This window comes from Asterias rubens, chromosome 22 (assembly GCF_902459465.1).
Source record: "Asterias rubens chromosome 22, eAstRub1.3, whole genome shotgun sequence".
Taxonomy (NCBI): domain Eukaryota; kingdom Metazoa; phylum Echinodermata; class Asteroidea; order Forcipulatida; family Asteriidae; genus Asterias; species Asterias rubens.
In genome coordinates this window covers 1,139,950-1,167,879 of record NC_047083.1, presented here as the reverse complement: position 1 = coordinate 1,167,879, position 27,930 = coordinate 1,139,950, and the positions used below count along the sequence as shown (strand labels likewise).

At 38.9% G+C, this 27,930-nt stretch overlaps 2 protein-coding genes across 2 annotated transcripts in view; both read right to left on the bottom strand.

The window, feature by feature from the left end:
* The window catches only part of LOC117305387 (leucine-rich repeat-containing G-protein coupled receptor 5-like), an 82,869-nt gene extending 71,315 nt beyond the window's left edge, over positions 1–11,554 (bottom strand). The window contains exons 1-2 of the mRNA XM_033790258.1: positions 11,463–11,554; positions 10,812–10,916 (exon numbers count right to left, since the gene is read on the bottom strand). Of these exons, the coding sequence (XP_033646149.1) occupies positions 10,812–10,916; positions 11,463–11,554 (197 nt within the window). The remainder of the gene's footprint in view (positions 1–10,811; positions 10,917–11,462) is intronic.
* Positions 11,555–17,701: 6,147 nt separating this feature from the next.
* LOC117305386 (ankyrin repeat and sterile alpha motif domain-containing protein 1B-like) overlaps positions 17,702–27,930 on the bottom strand; it is a 42,416-nt gene continuing 32,187 nt past the window's right edge. The window contains exons 13-24 of the mRNA XM_033790257.1: positions 26,207–26,430; positions 25,279–25,372; positions 24,713–24,816; positions 24,087–24,198; positions 23,167–23,306; positions 22,314–22,425; positions 21,837–21,853; positions 21,289–21,420; positions 20,347–20,715; positions 19,833–19,991; positions 19,311–19,448; positions 17,702–17,970 (exon numbers count right to left, since the gene is read on the bottom strand). Of these exons, the coding sequence (XP_033646148.1) occupies positions 17,827–17,970; positions 19,311–19,448; positions 19,833–19,991; positions 20,347–20,715; positions 21,289–21,420; positions 21,837–21,853; positions 22,314–22,425; positions 23,167–23,306; positions 24,087–24,198; positions 24,713–24,816; positions 25,279–25,372; positions 26,207–26,430 (1,745 nt within the window). The 3' untranslated portion in view covers positions 17,702–17,826. The remainder of the gene's footprint in view (positions 17,971–19,310; positions 19,449–19,832; positions 19,992–20,346; positions 20,716–21,288; positions 21,421–21,836; positions 21,854–22,313; positions 22,426–23,166; positions 23,307–24,086; positions 24,199–24,712; positions 24,817–25,278; positions 25,373–26,206; positions 26,431–27,930) is intronic.

Sequence of the window (27,930 nt, the reverse complement as noted above, 5' to 3'; positions counted from 1 at the left end):
CAGACAGTACATGTAGTCTCACCTGTAAAGTCTTTATCCTATACTAAAATTTAATGAAATTATTTTCTTGTTTTTTTCAAATTGCCAATTTTGCATCGTAAATTTTTTAAAGGAATTACAAACTCATTTAAGAATACCCATTTGTTAAAGGCAAAGTCTAACAATTTAACCCTTCATTTGTTGAAGTCCTATAAATGTATACAATAAAAATAAAAATGAAGGTCTTCAGAAACAGTCTTCTCTAATATGACTTCATTTCAGAAAAAAATATTTCACACAAAAATGGAGTTCTTGAATAAATTTTGTAATCAGTAAAGCTTTCAGACTTGCAACTAAACAATGATGCTTGTATCCTTACTAAATACCAACTATACAATACCTTTAACAAATAAAAGATCACAAAAAAAGTTCTTGAATAAATTTCACCATCAGCTTTCAGACTAGCAACTAAACAATGATGCTTTTATCCTAACTAAGTACAATACCTTGAATAATTACCCAAAAAATCAATGATAATTGATGCAGAATCATGAATATTTCAGAGTGACCATATAAACAAAAAAAGCTGGATCCCATTTCAAGTTTGTTTTTTTATATCTCCTATGAGGATGATTTTTTTTCTTGATCAATATCGGCCCGGCCAAGTTGCCAGAATGTGTAATTTAATGATAACCAGAATGTGCTTTATGAAAAATAAATATAGAAAAATCCACCGTCAATGACATGACAAAGGTCAAGTTACGGCAGAGCAATTGGTAATCAATTTTTTACCGAGAAAAACATTGTCAAGTTTCGCCCTTAAGTATGTCTTTTGTATGTTTGCCGGAAATGTCTTTTGTTACATCGTCTAAAAAAAGCTCGTAATTTAATTTTTGATGAGTTAATAGAATATCCTGTCCTGTGAATTATAGAACATGTTCCAATAAACACCCTCAAAATGCCCTAGATATGGGCCACTAGTGTGACTAGCGTTGAAGTTGCGACTATTCATTGTTTAGGCGGGCGCAACTATTGTTTTTTCAACTCTGCAGTTAATCGTGCCGCCCTGACTACTAGAAAAAAAATTACGACTTCCTGCTTGGTGAACCATTTGCCTGTTGGTAAACTTCAAATTTGAAAAGGCAAGACCATTTTCATTTTGCAGAGGGGATTTTTGAAGGGGCCTCAAAATCTTAGAATGAAAAAAGATCCATTGCTTCCCGGCCCCCCCAACAACACCAAAAAACAAAATAAATAAATAAATCTTGTTAAAAAAAATCCTAACAATAAAATCCAGAGGGGCTAGTGGGTTTTAAGAATCATCTCCTTCTCCCGGTGGAGTTGCAAACTCAAGTTATATTATCATGGCGAATGCTCCCCTCCCCTCTCCACTCTAGCCGCGTGTTTGTACACGCACGGCTAGTTTTCCCGAGGCTGGCACTTATGTTTAGGCTGTTCAAACGAGCGGGAAAGTACCCTGCACCGTGGCCCAAACCTTGTTGACCGTTTCCAATCTTCGACTGGAACTTGATTCCATGCTGATGACTTGAACCGCGTACATGAGACTTCTAAACTACATCTTAGGCCAAATTAAAAAAAATACCAGTTGATCGTCCCCTCCCTCATCCTTTTTTGAGACTGCATCCTTCTTCTTCTTTTTTTACATTTTTTTCATTTTATTTTTTTTTGAAAAAGAAAAATTTTCTGTGAATTTCTCAATAAATTTATTAAATTTTAAGAACTTGTAACTGCATGAAGTAAGTGGTGACTTAAACAGAAAAAATTGTGGCCAGTTTAAATTAAAATGCTTGGCAGCCACCTTTAACAGAAATAAAATATAACAAATAAAAATGCCCTCATCTTCCTCTTTTTGGGAAAACCAGGATGGTCAACTTGTTTTTTATTTTAATAGGCCTAATAAGGAGGGATCATCAAACGTCTTCTAGACTAGTGTACTTCTTGAGAGTACAGATACTTTGAGTGGAGTGCCTCATAATGGAGTACGAGTGCGTGGTTTTTTAGTTGAAGCCTGAAGACGAAGATCTTTAAGGAGTCGAATCTGTTGTGCAACTCAATTAACTTCCCTCTTTACGATGACCAAAATAACCCAGTAGATCGTGGGAGTCTGTTCTAATCTATTAGGGATTCTCTTGTTTTAAGTGTGGTTCGGAAAATATCCCTTTTTTGACGGTGGCTAAACATTCCGTATTGTCTGAGCATCCGTCATAGAGTTTTGAATAATTTAAAATAATCTGCACACCATGAGGTGAATGCATCTAGACTGTACACAGTTAACCCTCACACTGTTTGACCCGTCAATATCATCCACTGTGGTTTTTTGATTGATGAAACTATGCCAGTCTGTAAGATGATATCATGTGGTGAACGCATCTAGACAGTACACAGTCAACCCTCTAACTGTCTGACCACTTAACTTCATCCATTGGGTTTTTCAATTAGCCCTCAAAACAAAATTTGCTCATCAGGGTCGTCAACAATTGTTTTGCAAAAGTAATAAATAGTCAAAAATAGAAACAATAATCACAAAATCGAGGACAGCTTAGCCAGGCTTGAACCATCCCAGACAAAAAAAAAAAATATTTTCGATAGAAAACAATCTTTCCAAACTCGTGCCCAAGACGACTGTAATCATTCGACTGAGTTCATCCTTCAAGATGAAGCAGAGAGATGAAAAAAAAAAACATCGGACAAAAGGGCATCGGATTGAGCAATCAGTTTTACAAATACCCCCAAGTGGCCATCTCCGCTCTAATTGCTATAGTAGAGTGTTGCCAAACATTGACCAAATAGATAGTATCATTTAGCCTTCAAAACAAATGTTGCTCAGGGTCGATACATGGGGCAGCCTGATGATGCACCCAGGATAGGGTGTGAAACTGTCGTCAGTCACAAAAAAGTAAGTCCAGGACCCAATATTATAGAGCTGCTAAGCACAAAAATTTGCTTAGCATGAAATTTCTCCCTTGATAAAAATAGGAATGCCAACCAAATTTCAATGTGATTTTCAGGAAAAGCAAACAACAGCTGCATACAAGTGTAAGAACCAACATGCAACAAATGGAGTTTGGTTGGTAATCCTGTTTTTATCAAGGAAGAAATTTCATGCTAAGCAAATTTTTGTGCTTAGCAGCGCTATGAAATTGGGCCCAGTTGTTCAGTTTATAAAATCTTTCAAAATAATAGTCGCCTGGATGACAGAGAATATTCGTCAATGCATTGATAGTATCTTTCATCTCGGGTCAATATTGAACCATTCTTGAAGCTTGTTTGCCAGACGTGCTTGTCGGTAATAACTAAATAAATCATGGCAAGACTAAGTGTAAAAAAAAGTGAAATTTATAACTTCGCGATAACAAATTTTAAATGTTCTAGGGTTGCAGACTTTGGATACATTTTCGAGGTAATGGCCAAAATTTAGTTTTATGGTGACTAGATTGCTTGCAACTGAAAAGTAGGTCACCCGAATTGTTCAATTACAATACCCTTACACGTAAAAAGTGGAGCGTCAATGTTTAAAATCGGAACTCCTATGTACTCAATGATGCACTTGCATTGAATATCAGGGCTTGAATGTGGGGTAAAGCATCCAAGAGACCACGGGGCTTGAAATCTTGAACTTATTTTACACAAGACCATAACTTAAACGATGAGCACAAATGTTTCTCAGGAGTTGAGCACAATTCAACTGATACAAATAACTCTCTGCGAGTTTGTGACGTCAACATCTATCACTTTCGTAGGAAGTATGAACCGGGCTTTACACTATGACGTTTGCGCCATTTTAGAGTAAGATTCTCTACATGTTAGTACAGCGAACTTCCTTTTTAGCTCTCAAAGAATTGGCAGACCATGGAACAAGGAGCAGACTAAAGCCACATGTGAGGGGTGAGTGGTCCACAGGGATGGGAAACCACACAGGGATGGGAAACAAGTGACTAGGGCCGAGGGACAAATGATGGAAACAAAATCCATACAAAGAGGACCTGGACAAACACCACATAATTCTGATCATTGTGAACCGAAACCGAGAATGGGAGGCGGGAAATTAGTCTGGTCCCATTTTGGTAATATGAGAGTGAGTATTCAATCCTGCTATTGTAACACAGAGAACAGACCTGTGCTCCCATTGGAGTTTGTATTCCACTACCACGCGGAAAGTTACTGTGACTGGCTTATATAACACAACGTTCTCGCGGAGCGTTTTACAGCGTGGTGTCGGTAGGTTTACAGCACGGAGCTGTTCCCATTTAACTTTTTAGCAGCCCTGTTAAGTTACTGTGGCTGCGCTGAAGTCTTCCGCGACCTCTTTCCTGTTAGTTTTGCATCGAGGTCACAGTAAGTTGACAGGGAGGTCAGTTTACCCTGCGTCCTTCATGGATTTACAGAAAAGACGCAGTACTATAACCAAAAAAAGTCCATGGGAACCCAGCTCAAGATTCGTGGAGAATGAGAAAGTCCTTAGCAATGCACCCTCCCTTTTCTTATTATGACAGAGAGGAGAGGGCACATCTTATCTTATATCTCGTATTTACATCGAGCAAACATAAATCTCAATTTGGCTTGCAACTGGAGCCTAGACAAATTTGACAAGTTACGAGCATCAACCGACTGCCATTTTGCGGTCAATAATGCTCAACCCTCTGCTCTTTAGTACAACCCCCGACCCCTCTTAATTGCTTGTTAAACAAGTCGAGATCAATGAGCCAATATGTTTCTTTAAGTTCGGAAGCGCAATGATCACCGAAAAAAATTCTTCTTTGAAATAAAATGCGTACAAGCATTTTCAATTCAGTAAAGTGGTTTGAATGTATGCTTGTAATCTATATTTAGGAGAATAGCTTTTGTATAGTTTGATAATGAAGATCTCAAAACGACAAACGTGAACACGCCATGGAAGAGAAAGTTGGACATCTTTATTTCAAACTGCCATTGTTTCTTTCCACTTCCAAGCAAAATTTAAACAGGACAGCTGCATGCAGTCACAACATTATGAATTGCATAGCATTTTGGCTGGTAAACCATTTTCACTTAGCAAGCTCGTTCTCTTTTTGTCTGTTGTCTGGGATTTGAGGCATTGCATGGTGAGGTATCAATGTATATTTGGTTTGCGGTAACACTGTATACTCGCTGGGTAGATTATGTTTATTTGAGATCTTGTCTTCCTGTATATTCTTCTACCGCAGAGTAGATTCTGTTAAACACGGATAGTCTAACAATTTTTACACAAAAATAAAACAGGACCAGTCACAACAGTAAGAATTGCATAGCATCTTGGCTGGTAATCTATTTCTACTTAGCAAGATAGTTCTGTGCTTAGCAATGCCTAATGAAAAGACAAGCAGTCTAGTGCTGCTGATTATTAAGTCACTGAAAAAGTTAAAGGGAATCAAGGCATTTCCTCCATGGTAAAGGGCACCCTATGAGGTAATTGTAAATCTCTACTGGAGCATTTCAAGGGCATCAAGGCAATAACCAGGGGGCGATCGATGGAGGCAATCACCTTTCGATGCATCCGTGAAGTGTCATGCCTGTATTCCTTCACTTTAATAATAAAATTATATTTATTGTTTATTTCATAAAACACTACAAAGAAATGCACAGTAATGATATGGTTGAATTGCACATGAACATTTTGCTACCCAAGGCTCTGCAAAAATATCCTTAATCTCGCAAATAAAAAGTTGACTACAGAGTGAGACCAACATGGTATTTTAAAAAGGGTCATAATTATAGTCCGGTTGAAATATTTCCTAACACCACTCTGTTTAAAATAACAATAGTGGAAATAGTACAGCACAGTTACCATATTTGGAATCATAATAACACAAAACACATTTAAATTGCAATAAGTCAACAGATACAACGGACCACTGGATGGGACATCACTAACATGTATTATCCTTTAAAGGATTTGGGTACTTTTTCAAAATGTCCATAGATTTACATTAAACTTACAGGGTTTGAAGATAATGATAGTGGAAAGCTTCCCTTCAAATATTACTTACCGAGGTGCTGTAGTTTTTGAGATATGAGTAAAATAAATGTCATGAAAATACATTTGTAAATGATTAAAATAATTTTCGTCTCATGAGACGAAAGTTGTTTTCATGACATTGATTTACTAATTTCCCCAAAACTACAGCACCTCAGCACGTAATATTTTCAGGGAAGCTTTCTACTATCATTATCTTCAACCTGTGTAAGTTTAGTGTAAATCTGTAGACATTGTGTTTATTTGTCCTACAAAAGTTACATAGACCCTTTAAAAAACCATCTTGGTAACTTGTGTGTATCAGTTACAAGTGGAGCTTCTGGGTAATGGACATGGCTCTAGCATAACTCACCAGGGAGCAAGCTGTGAAACCACCGGGGTATACCCTAAAAATAACCCTCGCTAAATGAGGCCACAGGATGGTCTTAGTCTCTAACTGGCTTGGAATAATTGTAAAGACAACAACAAATATCAGCATATTTATATTGATTCAACTGTTGGCACTTGTTGCCGCGCTTTGAGACGCCCTTCGGAAGTATATTCAAATTTTTTAGTGAGAAATTTCTTCTTTCTCAAAAACTACGCTACTTCAGAGGTAGCCGTTTCTCACAATGTTGTACACTATCAACAGCTCTCCATTGCTTGTTACCAAGGAAGTTTTATGCTAAAAAATATTTGGAGTGTAAATTACCAATAGTGTCCAGTGTCTTTAAAGATGATAGCAAGAGGACTACAACATTTTCCCCTTTTTTTAACGACCCTCTGGGCCGCATATATATGGAATATATCTATTCTATTCTGTTCTCTGACATTCTATTTTATAATGTTCTATGTATGTTGTATTATTTTATATTCTGTTCTCTGACATTCCATTCTAAATTAATGTTGCAAAAATTTCAAGGAACTCAATGAATGCACCCCTCAAAGAAAGAACAAATATCCCCCCTCCTATTAAAATGTAGTGAGCTGAACATTACCTTACAAAACGAAGCTGTTGTTTTGGACAAATGAAGACTAACGATAATCTTGAAGTGTCAGTTGACAAAGAAACATTAGACAGGATTTCCTGAATGTCTTCGTTTGTTCTAACAAGAGCAAAGTCCGAATAAAAACATTCCGATGAGATACCCGACCATCTTCCATTAACAAAATGCTCCTCGCCTAAAAATTAAGCGCTGGCATTTCGGCAAAGATGAATTCGTGTCACATCCGTTGTGTAGGGCGTCAAGTGTTTTCTCAGCTATGCTTTCAGTGAGAGGCAAACTTTAACTGTTATTCTTACACTTGTTTTTTCTCCGAACGTTTTTATTATTTGCTATTGAATCTACGCAAATGGTATTTTGTACCAAATGCTTTTAGTGATTAAAGATGCTATGTCAGATTTTTGGCCAATTTGACCCAAAAATTTTGATTTAAAATTCAATAGGTATTTTGATGGGGGTCGAGAAAGTTTTAAGAGCTTTCATTTGAGCCATTGCTTTTTTTTGGGGGGGGTCCTTCCAGTTCATTTGGGTAAGACAACCGACTACCCACTGGCCTCCCCAACTATTTACATCACCATAATGTCACACAGTTTCACTTATAATTGACAACTTGAAAAAGTGGGTTAAGATGGGTTACCTAGATGCCAATAGAAGGAGCAAGTGGGATACAATGGGTTGCCAATGACTGAGAAGTTCCACAGTCAACAGAAGCTCAGCAGTTATCGCTCCACCAGTAAGAGTGGAGACGCTAAGGGTAAACGTTGCACTCTTTCTAGGTCTTAAAGTCACAGGTGTATTTTAGTCATGATTTATTTCCCCACCAGCAATTAATCAATCAGTTAGGCAAGTGTTGCATCAAAGAATGTAGCGCTCCGACGAATCTCAGTCAATTCAAAGGGAAAGTTCTTACCATTGTTATTTTGGAATATCAGACCCTTATGCTTGGTTTTCTGTCTAGGGCAAGGGCACCAAGGCATTTCTGTCTAGGGCAAGGGCACCAAGGCATTTCTGTCTAGGGCAAGGGCACCAAGGCATTTCTGTCTAGGGCAAGGGCACCAAGGCATTTCTGTCTAGGGCAAGGGCACCAAGGTATTTCTGTCTAGGGCAAGGGCACTAAGGCATTTCTGTCTAGGGCAAGGGCACCAAGGCATTTCTGTCTAGGGCAAGGGCACCAAGGCATTTCTGTCTAGGGCAAGGGCACCAAGGCATTTCTGTCTAGGGCAAGGGCACCAAGGCATTTCTCCTTGGGAAAGAGCACCCTATGACTGTATGAGGAAGTTGTAAATTTCTGCTGGAGCATTTCAAATTAGGGCACCAAGGCAATGACCAGGGGGCATGGAGGCATTAGCCCTCGTTGCATACATCATCAGGCCTGAAATATATTGGTAAACTGTATAAGAACATTTTATAAGGGAAAAGTGCGGAAAATGTCACCAAAAACAAAATGGATGAAGGAATTCCTCAAAAGTTCACACTGTCGAACTTGGACTAGATTAAAGTAACTAAAATCAACAGCTGTACTTTATTCCTTTCAAAAATGATGAACGTGATCATTCTAAACTGACAAGCTCCAACGCAGCCTGACACCCAGAGATTTATCACAAAACCCACCCCAAGAGGGATTTTTCAAAGTATATTTGCGTGCGTAATCTTGATGTAAACGGTCTTCAGGGAACGCAAAGGGGGCAAGTGGCTAAACTACACTTGTCACGCATGTATAACGTCTACCCAAAGTGTCAGAAATGCACGCTGTCATCCTGGCTCTCTGCTGACGAGCCTCCCACAATGAATGGGGCACAGGTTTGGTAATGGGGCAATATGGTTAGGTGGGGAGACTGGGGATTAGTGTACTTTGTAACACAATGTCCACAGATTTACATTGAACTTACAAAGTTTGAAGATACTGATAGAAGAAAGCGTACCTTCAAATATTAGTTGCTGATGTGCTGTAGTTTTTGAGTAAAACAATGTAATTAAAATACGTTTTTACATGCTAAAGTAATTTTCGTCTCACATGTCCACTGAGACGAAAATTATTTTCATGACATTGTTTTACTCATTTCTCAAAAACTACAGCACCTCAGCAAGTAATATTTTTCAGGGAACCTTTCTATCTTCATTATTAAACTGTGTAAGCTTTGTGTAAATCTGTGGACATTGTGTTTTTGTCCTACAAAATGTACCTAGACCCTTTAAAAAGGGTCTACCTCTGACAAGATAATATTCATTGGGGGAGGCCTCAGGGGATGAAATTTGTTTCTCTTCAAAAGGGACTTAAAGATGCAAGAGATAAATGATTTTAAATTTAAAGTCTATTAAAGGCAGTGGACACTATTGGTAATTACTCAAAATAATTATTATCATAAAATCTTTCTTGATTACGAGTAATGGGGAGAGGTTGATAGTATAAAACATTGTGAGAAACAGCTCCCTCTGAAGTGACGTAGTTTTCGAGAAAGAAGTAATTTTTCACGAATTTCATCTCGAGACCTCAGATGAGGTCTTCATGTGACCATGGTGCGACAAGGGTGTTTTTTTCTTTTATTAATATCTCGCAACTTCGACGACCGATTAAGCTCAAATTTTGACAGGTTTGTTATTCTTTGCATATGTTGAGATACACCAACTGTGAAGACTAGTCTTTGACAGTTACCAATAGTGTCCTGTGTCTTTAAAACAAGTCCAAACCCTAACAAGAACAAACCAGACCCCAAAATTAGGTTTACATGTTTTGCCCCCAAAACATCATGTAGTCTTCCCTCAGGGTGTTTGAGTCCAAATACAGTTCAATATTTATAACGGTAGTGTAATTAAGCTCCCAATGCTTGCTATTTCTGACCCTTGTTTTGATAACGAATGGAGAAAGACTAGACTGGATGGGTAGAGACAATCAGTATACTATCTCAGCGTGAAGGACGTTCACCGAAAGCATCGACATGAAATCTATAAAGACCCTTTTAGAGGGGAAAATCGGTCAAGCATGAAACCACGCATCACAAGTGACTCACAACATCCTTCAAGATTAGGATTTTACTTCATTACATTGATGTGCTTTCAGAGTTGTGCTAAAACAATAAACAATACCTCACAGGCTACTCGGGTGGATGTGAACCCCGCAACTATAAAGTTTGTACTTCCTGCGAATGTGAACGCAATACGAATTTTGTCGTCACAACTCCATTTTCGCTGCAAATATTTCGCAGGAGTTGAAAACAGCTCAACTTGTGTGAAGTATTTGTTGCGAATTTGTGACCTCAAAATTGGCGGAAGCATGAACCAGGATTATAAAAAGGGGCTCAAATTGAGGGGTGAATACTATTTGAAATATCATCCTTCCTTGCTCATGAGTTATATTATAACTTAGAAGCTGAATTGTGAAGGACGTAGGACGCAGCAGCTTCATATATAAATCTTTAATACTTCCTCGACCTACTTTACTCCAGTTGATCTCGTTTGTTTACATTATTCACATTTTACACGTTTACCTTTAAAACAATAACAACAACAACAATTACCGGCTCTTCCCCAGAGCCACCACTACTCATGAAGAGATTTTACTTGGTGTCACCTTACTTCTTAAGTTCTAGAAGCTATATAAGGCTCACGGGGGGGGGGGGAGCCTTGTTATAGTTTCTAGAGGTAGTGTCAACTGTCAACGCAAACCTTATACTATATTTACTATACTAACTTCTGACAACAACAACAACCACAGCAGCATCAACAACAACAACAACAACAACAACAAAACAGCCCCATACACCGACTTGACATATAACAAACAGCAATTTCTATGATACAACCATTCTCTACGACTACGTACGAGACGAGGTACTTACATCTCGACCGTGTTCGCTGGCAAATCTAGCGGGACCTCAGTGAGGTTTCTCCGGGTGCAGTCCACAGCTATGATGTCCACCGACCCACCGTTGGGATTTTTCGGCCTGTAACAGCAACATACACTCGAGCATAGAGAAGAGTTTCTATGACAGTTAAACTTCGTTGGGGTGGCAGGAAAAACAGGCAGCATCACCCCGTACACTGCAGCCCAAAACAACATCAAGATTAACTCCATTATTTCACTGAAAGTTTGACATATTTTGAAGACTAGTGTAGTGGTGGTCAGTTTTCAGCAACAACTTCGCCGCACGACATGGCAATCAGACAAACACTGGTTTTATGACAGTAGAACGCATGGTCAATGTATACGCACGTTTGTTGCACACACACACATAGAATGTTCCATTTAAAGAAGGGGATTTTTGAAAATACAAGAACATAACGGTTCATTCAAGAGGGGTCACAAAGCTTTATTTAAAAACTATATTATATAAAAAAGTAAATTTGTAATTAGGTGTATGAGATTTAGTGTTCTTAGTGAGAGTTGTATAGATTTAGTTTATTTTTTTCCAAACAGCCACTTTTAACTATTCGCGTAACAAGCTCTTAGACCCCTAAACTAAAATGTAATCGGCCACTCGGGTTAGTACCAATCAAAATAGTCCTGGCCACCTGCTGTAATCTTATGCGATGAAAAGTTTTGGAAGGTGCCGACAACTAAATAGACTTCACCAAGTCCCATTTTGAGGCGATTGTCGGTTTGATAAGGTTTAGAACGAGGGTTAATTCCCATTCTCTGAGTATAAGATACATAAAAACAATACAACTATAAGATGTTTAACAAAATTTGAAGAGCATTGGTTAGAGGCAGTGGACACTATTGGTAATTATACTCAAATTAATTATTAGCATAAAACCTCACTTGGTAACGAGTAATGGGGAGAGGTTGATGGTATAAAACATTGTGAGAAACGGCTCCCTCTGAAGTAATGTAGTTTTTGAGAAAGTAATTTCCCACATTCAAGACCTCAGAATTAGATTTTGAGGTACCGAAATCAAGCATCTGAAAGCACACAACTTTGTGTGACAAGGGTGTTTTTTCTTTCATTATTATCTTTATCTATTCATTATATTATTTATCTATTATCTGAGCTCAAATTTTCACAGGTTTGTTATTTTATGCATATGTTGAGATACAGCAAGTGAAAAGACTAGTCTTAGACAAATACCAATAGTGTCCACTGTCTTTAAAGTCACCTGGAAATAGAATTTTTTTCTTTCAAACATAAAAGTATATACTTACGAACAATAAAACAATTTTTTTAGTAATTGTTTGCCTTTAAAAAATATATAAAGTTGTTTTGGGGGGCTGACTCCGCCTACCCCTTTTGTGACGTCAATCGAGGCAGACTTTGCCTGCAATGCGTATAGTAAACACACGTGCAAAGTACATGTACGTCCAAGTCGTGAGTTGGTACATTTCAAAAAGTGTTTTTCTGCATTCAGCAGCAATACACCTGGTCGGCATTGCCGGAAAAAAAGTTAGCTCTTTGGTTTTGGGAATGCGAGGAATGCCTCATGGAAACTGGCAGCGAATTGGTCGGAACATCTTTTGACACGATTGAACACTTTGTTATCATTCGGCCGTCCATTCATGCCGACCTGTGTAATTTATTTATCGGCATGAAAGTTCTATAAAAAGCGCATTACAACAAGTAATGGTTTGTCAAGCTGCGTTGCGTTTAGACCCCTACTATACCCGACGTACGACGACAACCTCAACAGGTGTTTGTACGGAGACCAATACAGATACAGATACGCCCTAGCCCATCCCGGCGCCTTTGGTTTCGGTGTGGCAGAACATTATTTCCCCCTTATACGGTGAACTGTGTACAAACAACTTCTGATGGCGCCCTCTGTTGAATCATCCTCCTTCATTCAGTCCACGTTAATACTTTACCAAATCTCCGGCAAACGGATTTCCCTGGATTTTCCATGCTGGGGCAGACTACTAACGGAGATGCTATACAGCGCCCTCTGCTGATAAAATTTACTTACTGCGTTTGAGCGGCATTATATTCATGTTGAAGGGGTTAAAAAGGTTCATTTTAAAACTACGTTATTAGCATGTAGATGTTTTAATTTATTTGTATCAGTTTTTGTGTTTACAGTTTAAAATAAATTATAGACCCCTACTCTTGAATGTTTTCGTCCACCCTGGTGTACCAATCAAAACAGTCCTTGCTTCTCTAGTGTTACGTGATGAAAAGTTTCTAAACGTACCGACAACTAAATAGACTTCACCAAGTCCCATGTTAAGTAATGGTTTAACGCATGGCGTGGAGCAAAACTAAAAAAAATATAGAGGTATGTGGTAACACCATGTGAATGTTGTCTTTTTTTTTTTAATTTATCAAGAACCAGGCCTCAGCGGGTTTGAACCACTAGTTGAAAACCGATTCAACACACTTTGATTCCCATTCATAAATACCTTTTCGGTCAAAAACATCAACACTTTTTGGTCAAAAAGTAAATTAAATGCAAAAATTATAATTGTTCAATGATTTGTTTCAACACAACACCCCTCCAGCTATGAAATGGTAAGGCCCTCCACCGCCCTCGGGTAAACAACTCCTTATAAGGGAATCAAAGAAACTGTCTTTTAAAAACAAGTGCAAGCTCGCGGTCACGCCCATGCTTCAACACTTTTTACTGGTCATAAACAAAGGTTTATACACACCCACGCGACGCACTCGCCACCAATAGGAATAGCAAAACTGAGGCATTTATGAATATTTGTTTATAGTTTCTTCTTACCTTGTGTACCTTCCCTTTAAAAAGTTATGAATATAATATATGGGTGATTGTTCGCAAGATACAGATACAGTGTGCACACTCCACTTTGTAAAAGGGGAAGCATTAATTTATGTTAGCATTGAATGACCAAGTTTATATTAGGACGGGGTCCGCCATGCAATTCTGTCCACTCCGGACACTTTTGCATATGCAATCATGTCACGGCTATGCAAAAAACGTACGGTGGACATGTACATGACTGTGCATGTATGTGCGCGCGTAAGCGAGCGTGTATGCACTGAACCTATGCAGCATGAATAATTTACGTATTTTATGATCGCAGCGAATACCCAACGGCCGAATTTCCCATGTCATTCATGACATGCAGTTACCTTGTAAAAAACTGGCGAACGTGTTCCATCGACCAAGGGCGTAATTTACTGCAAGGACCATTTTGCACAGGGGCAGACACAACTGCATATGCAAATGTGTCCGCGCGGACACAATTGCATTATGCAGCAGCGTCCGGGCGGAAACGATTGCAAAACCGTCCGGTGGACATTACTGCATATGCAATCATGTCCTCCAGATACAGTATTGCATTGAGGACATTTGCACGCAACACCGTACGCCAAATGTAACTGTAGTGCGCACTCTATTGGCGAGATATGAACACTGAAAGTGAAATAAAAGACCAAGCAAAAATAAAAGTTCATAGTTTTTCTCATCATATTTATTCATTAAGTAATAGAGATGTTCTGTTAGTACAAATCAAAGCATTGACACGTGATTTTTCTTTTGTCAATGTCAAGAGGAAGAGGTACAAGTTTTTGATCACAAAAAGAAGAAGAAAAAAAAGGTTAATTGAAGGCTTTAAAAGGGCCAACGTTAGACCACTATAGACCTTTATCATAGTGCAGCCCATTGATATCAACAATTTCAACAATTTCACCCATTGATATCAGCGTTACCAAACCGAGGCTGAAAGAACAAAATGATTTTTAGCATATTGTTATTCGATACGAGGAACAAGTCTCTGTGTTAACTTTAACCAGGCAGACACAGCCCAAGCCTGTGCAAGGGTTAATAAGCTAGCCCAAGAAAAATTCCCATTGAATCCCATTGAGTCCCACTGATATTTTGAATGGGATTCAATGGGATCTACCGGGATCGACCCAGGGAAGCTAATCGCACGCACCCATGATGAGCTTCACTGCATAACCGACACGAGTGCTATAATAGGCAGCCACTATTTTACCATTTTACTTCCAAGGGAATCCTTTCTCAAAATAGTTGACCCTATCAACAGCTGCAGTGCTTCCCACCAAGTATGTTTCAATTAGGGAATAAATGAGTGATGACGAGTTCTTAAACAGACGTTTAAAACCGGCAGGGTCAATGCCACTCGATAAATAACCATGTCAAATTTGTGCGGATAGTAATGCATCCTCGCATCCATGGGCTTACCCGCACAAATGCTATCCGAAAACAACCACCTGGTCTTTATCAACCATTTAAACACCCCCCATGTGACGCAGTCTCCACCAATAGCAATAGCGAAACTGTCTAGGGTATTTATGAATGGTAATTAATTTTTACCAATCTATAACCCTACCTATAAAATACAAGGTCTCCTCATGGTACAACATTTTTGAAGATTAATTGCAGATAAAATAAAACTTGATAAATAACAAATATTAAGAGTTAAAATAATGATTGCGTTGAACAATTATACAAAGCACATACTGACAAATGGTAAAAATTATCAAATATATATATTCCTTTACATGTGTTTTGGTTTAGACTATTTACATATTTACAGAAGATTTTAGTTACACTTTAAGTGACATTTTCTGAACCCCCAACAATTAAAAAAAGTACAAAAATACAAAATTATACAAATAAAAAGAATTGTAATAAAATTTGTCAGCACTATTGACACAAAACACTGGTCTATTGGTACTTTTTAGGAGATAGTAACATTACCCTTAAAAAACACATGTAATGGGGAACCTCCTTATGTCCCTTTTGAAAAAAAAGTTTAAAACCAAAGGTTTAAATTGGTTTTTTTTTGGATTGGGGGAAATTGGATACAGGTCTGTTTTATTCAACACTCGCGTCTTTGAGCTCAGGGGAAAAAAATCACTGCAATAAGTGATCAAGAGACATTTTAGCTTCAACCAAAACAAAAAATAGGGTGACCAAAAATGGCAAAGGAACACAAACATGGAAAGGATTTTCATGATAAAAAAAAGAAAAGCATTTGAAAGTTGAGAAAGAAACTTTGGGTGAAGAATTTTTCTATCATTAGCTGTTTCACAGAGATAAATATTTACATGAACAAAAACAGTTTTAAAGGATGGCAAGGAAATTCTAGGTTTAAAAAATATTAATAAGTTGTTAATAATTTTAAAAGGTGAATGTAAAAGACGAACTGATTTGTTTTACCTGAGTTCAGGGAAAAGGTATGAGGTTGTTTTTATTAAAAAGGTTTTATTTTTAATAACATTTTGACGAAACTCTCGAGTATGAATTAAGAAAATGATTCAAATCATTAAATCTTTTTAAACCGCCATTTTCATGTTTCAAAAATTTTCTAAATTTTGTTTGGTTTTATTTTAGGCTCAGTCTAAGCCATCCCTAGAATGGGAGGGCAGCAGACTTACAATGTCAATCCATTCTTCTTTGAAGTGTATACATAGTCAGAATTACGTAAATGAACCTAGATCACTGATCTTTATTATACTGACTGGATAGGGAAAGCCATTTTTAAACACCAAAGACAACAACACAAACACCCCAGGGCATGCACATCGGTGCAACCTGTTTTTTTTTTATCCAAAATGCGCTCTTTTACAGATACTCCTGTGTTTGTGGAAAGATGTTCTATCTATGTTTATTTATTGCTGAAAACTTTGGGGGGAGGGGAAAGGAAAAACATGTTTATGTGACAAAATCCCTTCTGCAAATGAAAAAAAATTCATTGTGTTTTGTATACCCGCTAAGTGCAAGTGCAGCTTTTTCAAATTGACGTTTTCAAAATGGTGTTTCAAAATGGCCGCCGCTGTGTGTGCGTTGACTTCCTGTGCACATGGTAGGCCAGCCAGCTATCCAGTCAGTATAATAGAGATCAAGATCCAATATGTCTGAAGCCCGGTTCATTTGACGTCACAACTATACTTTTTGCAGCGATATTCGCAAGTGAGTTGAGCAGAGCTGAACTGCTGCAAATATTCGTTGCAAACTTTGTGACGTCAAAATTCGCTTCGCATTCGCGTAAGTATGAACTTAACTCTATCTTGCATTCCCTAGTAGTATTAATGCACCATATTCAAATGTCAAGGCAAATTGCTTTTAAGTAATACTGAAGATTCCTTATCAGTAATTTAAAGGCACTGGGCTCTATTGGTAATTACTAAAAATAATTATTAGCATAAAAACTTACTTGGTATTGAGAGCCATTGATAGTATAAAACATTGTGAGAAACGGCTCCCTCTGAAGTAATGCAGTTTTTTGAGAAAAAAGGTGAATTCTCACTCAATATAGTAAAAGTCTATAGGCCTGAAGACTTTTATTGGGCATCTGAAAGCACACTATACAATTGTTGTACGCTGTGACGGGGTCCATGGCGTTTTGTACACCCGAGGGGGAACGCCGAGGGTGCCATTTTCTATCGAGGGTGTACAAAACCCATGGACCCCAGTCACAGGGTGCAACAATTGTTTTGTTATACCTTTGTAACGATCTTATTCCTCTTCTCGAATTTCTGTTGTCATCTTCAAAAAATTTTACGACGGACTATTCATTGTTTAATAAGCAGACGAACAAGAAACAATTCCCTTGTTTCGTACACAGCGCTGGAAACCGACCACTGCTGGGAACGATCAAGGTGATGTACACCAGTGTACATCACTTTTCATGTTACCCGGTCCGTCGAGCCATGTAACATGCGTATTTGTTGCACAGCACGTGATTGGTTCTCGACCAATCAAATTCACAATTTGTACAGAGGTATAACAAAAATGTTTGCATGCAACAAGGGTGTTTTTCCTTTCACTATTCTCTGTAACTTCAATGACCAATTGAGCCAACATTTTCACAGATTTGTTATTTTATGCAAGTAGGAATATCATTCTTAGACATTTACCAAAAGTGTCCAGTGCCATTACAAGGTAAAATTTCTTCCACAATTCATTTCAGGAAAACTGAAGACAATCTCATAACTTTGTGTCGTGGTCGGTATCAGACGTATTCGAGGGATGCCTGGTTATTTCGTTAGACATCGGTCTTGACTTCAGAAGCATCTGGTATGCAATCTCGAAAGCTTGGCCCAGAGTTAAGATTATCTCCGTCGACGTCTCCTAAAAAAGAAAGATACAGAAAATTTAAAAACGTAATCATTGTAACAACAATAATGCATTTATAATGCGCCATCTATCTTATGTACAAGCCCCTTTTCCAAGGCGCAAAAAAACCCAAAAACCGATAGTAGTAGGTTTACATGATGTAAGATTTAGGCCTATCTAAAGTAAAATGTAAGTGAATAAGTTGGAACAAACATAAACTAAATACTAACACACAAGTAAAATATAGGCCTATCTAAGTAAAATGTGAGTGAACAAGTTGGAACAAAAATAAACTAAATACTAACACACAAGTAAACAACTGTTAAATAAAAATACACAGTCACTTCTAGGCACCATAAAATCTTTATGTATGGAATATCAACAAAAGTTTGGAGTTTCGAAGTTTTGAATTTTCAAACCCACAACAATCATCATTGCAGGACCTTTTCAAATCACAAGAGCAGTCAGAGGGTCAAAGTTATAGTGAAACAACATAAATTCAGATGGTACATAATAATAACAATAACAAGTTCTTATCAAGCGCATTTCACAATAACCAACTCAATGCCCTTCAGGCCTGTATGCTTCGTTTTTGAAAGGGCAAGGGCACCAAGGCATTTTCTCCTTGGTAAAGGGCACCCTATGAGGAATTTGTAAATTTCTAGGGCACCAAAAGGCATTGACCAGGGGGCAGCAGAGGCAATCGCCTTCGTTGCCTCCGTGAAGTAGCAGGCCTTACGCTTTACATGCCCCGGGGAAACCGTAACACTGCAAAGGCTTGTTTATTATACACAATATCAATTCCTCTACCTTCGCAGGTACCCATTTAAACCCCATTATGATCCCTAACCATTGATCACATGATACCAAAACACTCAAACTTTGGTATTGTCAACTTTCTCAAAAGATATTTTAAGAAATTTTGGGTGTCTAAACTTGGCAATAAATGAACCAAATAAAATGTACAAATAAGCATGTCTCACTACAAGTCAATCACAGTAAAATGAAATGAGCAAATAAAAAGCACAAACAATGAATTATTATTGATATATCATGTCTTCAGCTGCACCTTCACATACAAGAAAATATACAATTGGACAAAGGAGCAGATTTTAATATCACACTTTAGCAGAAGTAAAGAGTATTCCAACTGAAAACTTAAAAACGAGGCAAACACGAGTTTAGAAATCGCACAGAACAAATAAACAAATTATTAGTGGGTTTACATTGTTATATTGAATAAAAAACAGATTAGTATGAGAAATAAATACTTTGATCAATTGAGACACATATAGTTAAGGCCATAAGTTCATGATGTCATAAGGTCACAAGGTCATAAGGTCATACGATCTTACCTGTCCTTTCACGCTAAAGACATGACAATATAACTTCTCATTCTCACTGTCTTTTGTGATGTAAGCAAAGGTTCGAAGGTCGTCAGAGTCTTGCGTGACGCAGGAGATGTTGCAGATCTCGTGTTCCGTGATTATCAACTGCGAAACAAAGAACACAGAGAGGCCAAGTGATTGGGCGTCGAGAAGACTCTTCTAGGGTCGAAATGTCAGACCAAGTGGGAAAACTGGGGTGGATTTCACAAAGTGTTAAGACTAGTCTTATCTTGAGTTAGGTCGAGTCAGGACTTGCCATGCGTTTTTAATATCTCCTAGGAATAGTCCTAACACTTTGTGAAATCGACCCCATGGGTGGATTTCACAAAGAGCTAAGACAAGTCTTCTTTTGATTTAGGACGAGTTACCCGTCCTAAATTAGGACTAGCCTTAAGTTTGTAATACCTCCTAGGACTAGTCCTAACTTTTTGTGAAATCGACCCCTGGACTTTGATAATTATCAAAGGTGTCCAGTGCCTCTAAAGATACCTTGGATTTGAAGTCGATGAACTTTACGCCAACGTAGCTGATTGACAGAGTGATGGAAGGGACCTTCTGCAGATGGGAGGCGGACCTTCTCAACTTGGTACAAGACTCTTGAGTTGAGTCGATGCCTTTTACTTCCTTGACTAGTGTCGACCCAAGGTACTGAAACAACAACAAAAGACAAGTTCTCAAAAAGAACATAATCTACCCAGCAAGCAGATACACACCGGGGCTCAAGTTCATAGAGCTGCTTAAGCACAATAAAATCATGCTTACTAGAGAAAAGGTTACCAGCCAAACTACGTACCATGTCAAACATAAGACAAAATAGCACCTCGAAAGATAAACAAGAAACAAATGAAGAATAAACAGTACAGGAGATCTGGTGATATGTCTTTCTTTGACCTCAATGAGGGCGCTGTTTGCCATTTGCAAGGAGTCTGTTGCAAAAAGCTAAAGGAAACCCCTACCATAAAAGTGGAAGGAACATTCAAACGAAGCGGAAAAGCATACTCACAGACGCTGTGTAATTACAACAGCCTTTAATCAATGCTTCTGGTGGATGCATCCATTGTACCGTAGGGGTGTTTTCCTCACCCTCCTCCGACCCAGACCCCCTCCTCGTTGTTACCATATTATCATAGTCCTCAACTGTAGATATCTGCCTCGCAGCTCTCTGTCCGTTTTCTCCGCCAACTCTTGACGGCGGATGCTCTGCTGTTTCTTGCTCTACTGAGAGAGAAGTTTGAAAGTTTCTTGGTTTGGTAGGCGTGGTTACCTCCTTGGAGTAATCCTTGAAGAGGTCGATGTCTAAGGAGGCGGATTGCTCCGAGGCTGAGCTTGAAAGTTGCTTCCGCTTCTCGAAAGACGTTAACTTGATCTCCTGCTGGAACCGAGAAAGAACATTTAAGTTTTGTCATGCTACAGAGACTTCGGCTAATACTTTCTGGAAATGCGAGTGTGATATGAGTTCTGATGTCACAAATTTGCAACGAATAGTTCGCATCAGTTGACTTGTGCTCAACTCTTACAAGATATCACTGTGAAAACAGACGTGTGACGTCAAAACTCGCTTCGCATTTGCATTCTGTCTGAAACAGTCGTAAGTTTGATCTTAAGACAATAGCAATTTTAACACTTCATCTTATCAAGTCCTTGTGAAAATCAAAGTGTAGGCAATATATGAAGTGGCGGCTACAGCTACGACTGTTTCTAAGGGTGTTGCTACGGACGTCCTATACTTCAATGTATGATGACACAGAAATCTAGCCGTAGTCGTAGCCGCTAATAGCACCTTATAAGGTGCTTCATAATTGGGTCTCAGAATTCATCACTGCATTAAACCTATCTTTCTAAAAGTTTGTATATACTCAGCGCCTTGAGTACCTTGTTTGGTAAATACGTGCACTATCTAAGATTTTGATATTATATTATAATTCGGCGTCGGCTTTAGTCTTACCAGATCACTAGTGGTGAGTTCCAGAGAGTTTGGTCTTTGTAAGCTACCACTGCTGCTACTAAAACTCTGTCTTCTATCACCCAGCGAGGCTAAAATACGCTTCCTATGCCCCAACATATGAACCTCTAGGACCTGAAACAACAGCAAGAGGGGAAAATGGTTAATACAGAGGAAGTAGTGGATTGGTATGCTACCACTGCTGCTACTAAAACTCTGTCTTCTATCACCCAGCGAGGCTAAAATACGCTTCCTATGCCCCAGCATATGAACCTCTAGGACCTAAAACAACAGCAAGAGGGAAAATGGTTACAGAGGAAGAAGTGGATTGGTATGCTACCACTGCTGCTACTAAAACTCTGTCTTCTATCACCCAGCGAGGCTAAAATACGCTTCCTATGCCCCAGCGTATGAACCTCCAGGACCTAAAACAACAGCAAGAGGGAAAATGGTTACAGAGGAAGTAGTGGATTGGTATGCTACCACTGCTGCTACTAAAACTCTGTCTTCTATCACCCAGCGAGGCTAAAATACGCTTCCTATGCCCCAACATATGAACCTCCAGGACCTGAAACAACAGCAAGAGGGAAAATGGTTACAGAGGAAGTAGTGGATTGGTATGCTACCACTGCTGCTACTAAAACTCTGTCTTCTATCACCCAGCGAGGCTAAAATATGCTTCCTATGCCCCAACATATGAACCTCTAGGACCTAAAACAACAGCAAGAGGGAAAATGGTTACAGAGGAAGTAGTGGATTGGTATGCTACCACTGCTGCTACTAAAACTCTGTCTTCTATCACCCAGCGAGGCTAAAATACGCCTCCTATGCCCCAACATATGAACCTCCAGGACCTGAAACAACAGCAAGAGGGAAAATGGTTACAGAGGAAGTAGTGGATTGGTATGCTACCACTGCTGCTACTAAAACTCTGTCTTCTATCACCCAGCGAGGCTAAAATACGCTTCCTATGCCCCAGCATAGGCACATCTAGGACCTGAAACAACAGCAAGAGGGAAAATGGTTACAGAGGAAGTAGTGGATTGGTATGCTACCACTGCTGCTACTAAAACTCTGTCTTCTATCACCCAGCGAGGCTAAAATACGCTTCCTATGCCCCAGCATATGAACCTCTAGGACCTAAAACAACAGCAAGAGGGGAAAATGGTTACAGAGGAAGTAGTGGATTGGTATGCTACCACTGCTGCTACTAAAACTCTGTCTTCTATCACCCAGCGAGGCTAAAATACGCTTCCTATGCCCCCACATATGAACATCTAGGACCTGAAACAACAGCAAGAGGGGAACTGGTTAATTAGGTAGGTCTCAATATTCAAATACTTGTTTGAAGGCAGGGCATATTTTTGGTAATACTCAAAGACCAGTATCCTCACTTGGTGTATCTCAACAAATGCATAGAATGTCAGACGGTTACTTGTAAAAACTTTACTTTTTTACAGTTACACAAAATATAAACCACAAGGGAAACTGAGTGGGTAAATTTATTAATGATTTTTGGGGTTGAACAAAGAATTGACTAGAGTGGGATTCGAACCAACGACCTCCGGATTAACGTGCCGGCGCTCCACCAACTGAGCTATCTAGCCCTATGTTGGCGGTGTCCCTATTTTGTCAATAACTTTGTTCGGGGGTGCCAGTCAGAAGCCATACAACCGTTAACTGCCGTGTAGCCAGGGATCACACCCAAGTTACGATACAACCTGGGAAGCGGCAGCCAGGGGATCACCTTAAGGGGATGCGACTTTTGTTTCAGATATCAATATAAACCACAAGGGAAACTGACTTGGTAAATTTTGAAATGATTTTTGGGGGTAAACAAAGAATTGACTAGAGTGGGATTCGAACAAAATATGGGTTTACATTTTCCAGCTCCACCTCCCAGAGTTCCATGGCTCGGTCCATGGTGATGATTCCGTTGTCGATGAAGTTTGGTATGCAGTCACTGAGGAGTAGGCTTCTTAACCACTCGGAGACTGAACTTGAGCTGCGGCATTTAGCATCTTGGGTTGAAAATAGAAGAAAAATTTAACAATTGATGAGATGAACCGGTGAACAAATGGAAGATACAAAAAAAATTTTAAAAAAATAAAAAATTTAAGTAATTGATGCTGATTTATCATCTTGGGTTGAAAATATAAAAAAATAAACAATTGAAACAATTTATGAGATGAACAGGTGAACAAAATATTGAGGGGTTCAAAATACAAGAAATAAAAATAAAAAATTGAAATAATTGATGCTGATTAATTATCTTTGGTTGAAAATATAAAAACAAAAATTTTAATTAAAACAATTGAACAAATTGATGCTGCTTTTACCAACTCGGGTGAACAAATGGAAGGGCGAAACCTTGAGGCCATCTTAAAAAAGTAAAAAACAAACTAATCAGACAAAAGATTGGCACAAGTGGTTCCGATGTCACTGCAGTCTTATTTTACTGGGAAGCACCAAATCTATTCTCCCCAGGGAGCAGAGATAGTTGAAGGAATGAAATAATGCCCCAGTGACCAGGAGTAATAATGTACGAGCACCATGAGCGCCACTGACTGACGGCTTTGACCGCTATATATATTAGATGCGACTAATATTATTAATGGAATAAAAGAGTGGCCGAGTTCTCAAACGAATAATTAACACCGGTAGGGTCGTGGTCGTGAGATAAAGACCCGTTTGAAACAGCTTCAGCTATGTCTTTATCAGCCATTTAAACACCCCACGTGACGTGCTCTCCACCAATATGAAAAGCGAAACTGTCCAGATTCATTTACACAGGTACTCACCTATTGTCTTCATGATTGGAAGCGCATTTGTAGCTTGAAGGATTATCTTACGATGAAGTTCCTCCATGATGCCCATCTCAATCAAGTCATTCTCCTCAAGAATGTTCCCTCCCTGTCAGCGACAATAAGAAAAGATGAGGCAAGACAAAAAACACTGACAATTGAGATGGTTATCAATGTAGAAGTATATCAATGTTTTGGGGACCAGGGGTCCATTTCACAAAGAGTTAGGAACATAGGACTAGTCCTAGGAGATATTAAAAACGTATGGCTAGTCCTAAGTTAGGACGAGTAACTCATCCTTACTCGAGATAAGAATAAGAGTAGCCTTTTTCTTGTATAGCAGCGAAAAATGTTACACAACATGTTTAAATTGCTACTCAAACAAATCATAAGTTGCAACTAAATATCAGCACAAAACAAGTTCATTGTAAATCCCGCAATTATAAGGGAATGTATGGGCTCTTGAGGGCGCAATTGTGGTTGGGTAAAAAAGAATCTAGTGAAAGCCTATGGCTAGGGCAAATATGCAATTGTAGGTTTAACAGGTAAGGGAGTCCCTGAAGTGGACTTTCCCGATTTACAAAATTGCCGGACAAAATTTTACCCTGTTTTCCTCCACATACCATAAAATCCAAGTTATCGAATCCGTTGGCTATCATCATGTTCTCATATTGTCCCATTCCCAAATTCTCCAGCCAGGCGCCGACACTCTGCGGCCTTAGAGGACCTGTCACATAAACAAGAAAAAATTAATTAAAAACTATCACATTCATATTGGCCTGGGCTCAATTTCACAAAGCTGCTAAAGCAGAAAAATAATGCAGAAAAAAATTTCTGCTAAGCAAAAACAAGCAGGATACCAGTCACAGCCTGTACATGTGACATAGTATTTTGGCTGGTTACCTTATTCTTGTAAGCATAATTTTGTTTGTGCTCAGCTCTTAAATGTGCTGTCCTGAAGACCAGGCCTTATCCTACTCTCTGGAGGGGGGCACAACAATTTTTATCTGGTAGGGAGGGGGGGGGGGCACTTCTAGGAGGAAAATGTAAGTTTGTGTTGGCACTGCAGCAAAAGCACAAGGCACCACGGCAATTGCTGTTGTTGTCGTGGGTAATTTCAAAACTTGGAAGACCTTGCATGAAAAGTCCTGTCTCTATTCACTAAAAAATGTTCAGAAGAAGTGTTTACCTTCAAACATTTTTTCAAATTCTTTTTGGAAATCTCTGACATAGACCGACTCTCTGACAAGTCCAGCTCCAAATGATGCCATAATGCTTTCAATCTGCGAGATTAAAAAAAAAGTACAAAGCAAAGTAAAAAAAAAAGAAAAATTGAAAGAATTATTGGTTAACAAATTCTCTAACAAAGGAGTTTAGATGGTGTCAGGAATGCTTAAAGGTACTAGACACTGTTGGTAATTACTCAAAATAGTTGTTAGCATGAAAACTTACTTAATAACGAGTAATGGAGAGCTTTTGATGGTATACAACATTTTGAGAAATGGTTCACTCTGAAGCAACATAATTTTTGAGAAAGCCTCATAAAGGGCTTCAGGCCTGAAGTATTTTAACATTAAAGTGAGAAATTCCCTCTTTCTTAAAAACTATGTTACTTCAAAGGGAGCCTTTTCTCACAATGTTTTATACCATAAACAGCTCTCCATTGCTCGTAACCAAGTAAATTTTTATGCTATCAATTATTTTGAGTAATTACCAACAGTGTCCAGCAGTCGATTTCACCAAACTCTTCCTAACTTAGGATTAATCTTGTGACTTCGGACGAGTTAAAATTCTGCATCCAAAGACCTTAGGACGCATTGAACCCATCCTAAGTTAGGATGAGTCGCTCTTCCTAACTCAAGACAGGATTAATCCTAGCGTTTCGTGAAATTGGCTGCAATGCCTTTAAAGACACTGGACACTATTAGTAATTGTCAAAGACCAAAACTACGTTACTTCAGAGGAAGTTGTTCTCACAATGTTTTATACTATCAACCTTTCCCCATTACTCGCTACCAAGTAAGGTTTTATGCTAATAATTATTTTGAGTAATTACCAATAGTGTCCACTGCCTTTTTAAAGGGGCTCTGAAAAAAAAAGAGTAGAGTTCTTCTTACCTGCGCCCATTCTGATTTCTCATCGATCCCCGTCTCATCGGATCCTTTCTCATGCCCCCTGCTCACTCCCTCAGGTACATGGACATCTAACAATCCGTTCTCCATCAGCATACTGGTCCTGGTTGAGCTAGCGAGAGACCAGTCCGCCATGTGGGAGAACGAGAACCGAGATGAATTCTCTAGAGACAGGTTGCGACTGCCGCGGTTTGAGCCGTAGATTAAACCTGAAAAATTAGACAGATTATAACCAATTGTTAAAGGCAGGGTATACTTTTGGTCATTGTCAAAGACCAGCCGTCAATTTCACAAAACTCTTCCTAACTTAGGATTAATCTTAGGGATTCTTAGGTTTCAGATGATGTTAGGAAGTAATTTTCCATGAATTTGATTTCGAGACCTCAGATTTAGAAATTGAGGTCTCGAAATCAAGCATTTGAAAACACACAACTTCAAGTGACAAGGGTGTTTTTTCTTTCATTATTATCTCGCAACTTCGATGACCGATTGAGCTCAAATTTGCACAGGTTGGTTATTTTATGCATATGTTGAGATACAGCGAGTGAGAAGACTGGTCTTTGACAATTACCAATAGTGTCCACTGCCTTTAAGTGTATGGGTAATTCCACTGTGACTCATGTTACATTGACCTTATGTGACAACAACTTCCCGCCCTGAACCTCCACTCTATGGCCTGCCAACACCAACATGCTTGCGGACTGTGGTTTGTGTTTTCTCACTACCCTATTGCAAGTTATGAGAAAACTAAAATGCAAATGTCTGTTCTTTTCTCAGAGATCATCTTCAAGATTGTCTTTAAGATTGTCTAGCTAAGACATGTCCTCAAGTCTTGTTCAAATTCGTCTGTAAGTCTGCGATCAATATTGACACTAGCAACCCTAACGACGGGTGAGGAAGAAGATGTTGTGATTGGTTACAGCCTCAGGTTGGCACGGAAACGAAGGCCTCAGGTTGGCGCGGAAACGAAGGCCTTTGGCTCCAATCATGAATGGCTTATTGATTGAAGAGTGAACTCTACTGGCGCAGTAATGGATAAAGAGGAACTTGTTTATTCAACAGCAATGCATACTGTCAGTGAGTTGAAATTGGGTTGGCAAGGTAAATTATAAAGAACCAGGCCTCGGCGGGTTTAAACCACTAGTTGAAAACCGATTCAACACACTTTGATTACCATTTATAAATACCTTTTCGGTCAAAACCATCATCACTTTTTGGTCAAAAAGTAAAATAATTGCAAAAATTATAATTGTTCAATGATTTCTTTCAACACAACACCCCTCCAGCTATGAAATGATATGGCCCTCCGCCGCCCTCGGGTAAATAACTCCTTATAAGGGAATGCTGTGCGCGTCGCGTGTATCGCGTGATGTGGCACAACTGTCCCTAAGGTATATATGAATGTAAATTTAATGTATAATTTTGGCTGGTATCCTATTTCTGCTAAGCAGTTATTTTCTGTGCTAAGCAAGTCTTTGTTCTGAAAGGCTGTATGAAATTGGACCCTATACTACATGTAAATTTCATTACAGCGAGCGCATCCATGTATGCAGGAGACGAAAGACCATCATTAGAGGCAAATCATTGATGACTAACACTATGTCAAGTGTCTATTATATACAGATATTCATTGGAAAAGGTATGGACTTTGGACCTTTGTGTAAACCACATGGGCATCTCGGCCCCTTCAATGACAAAACAGTCTAAAT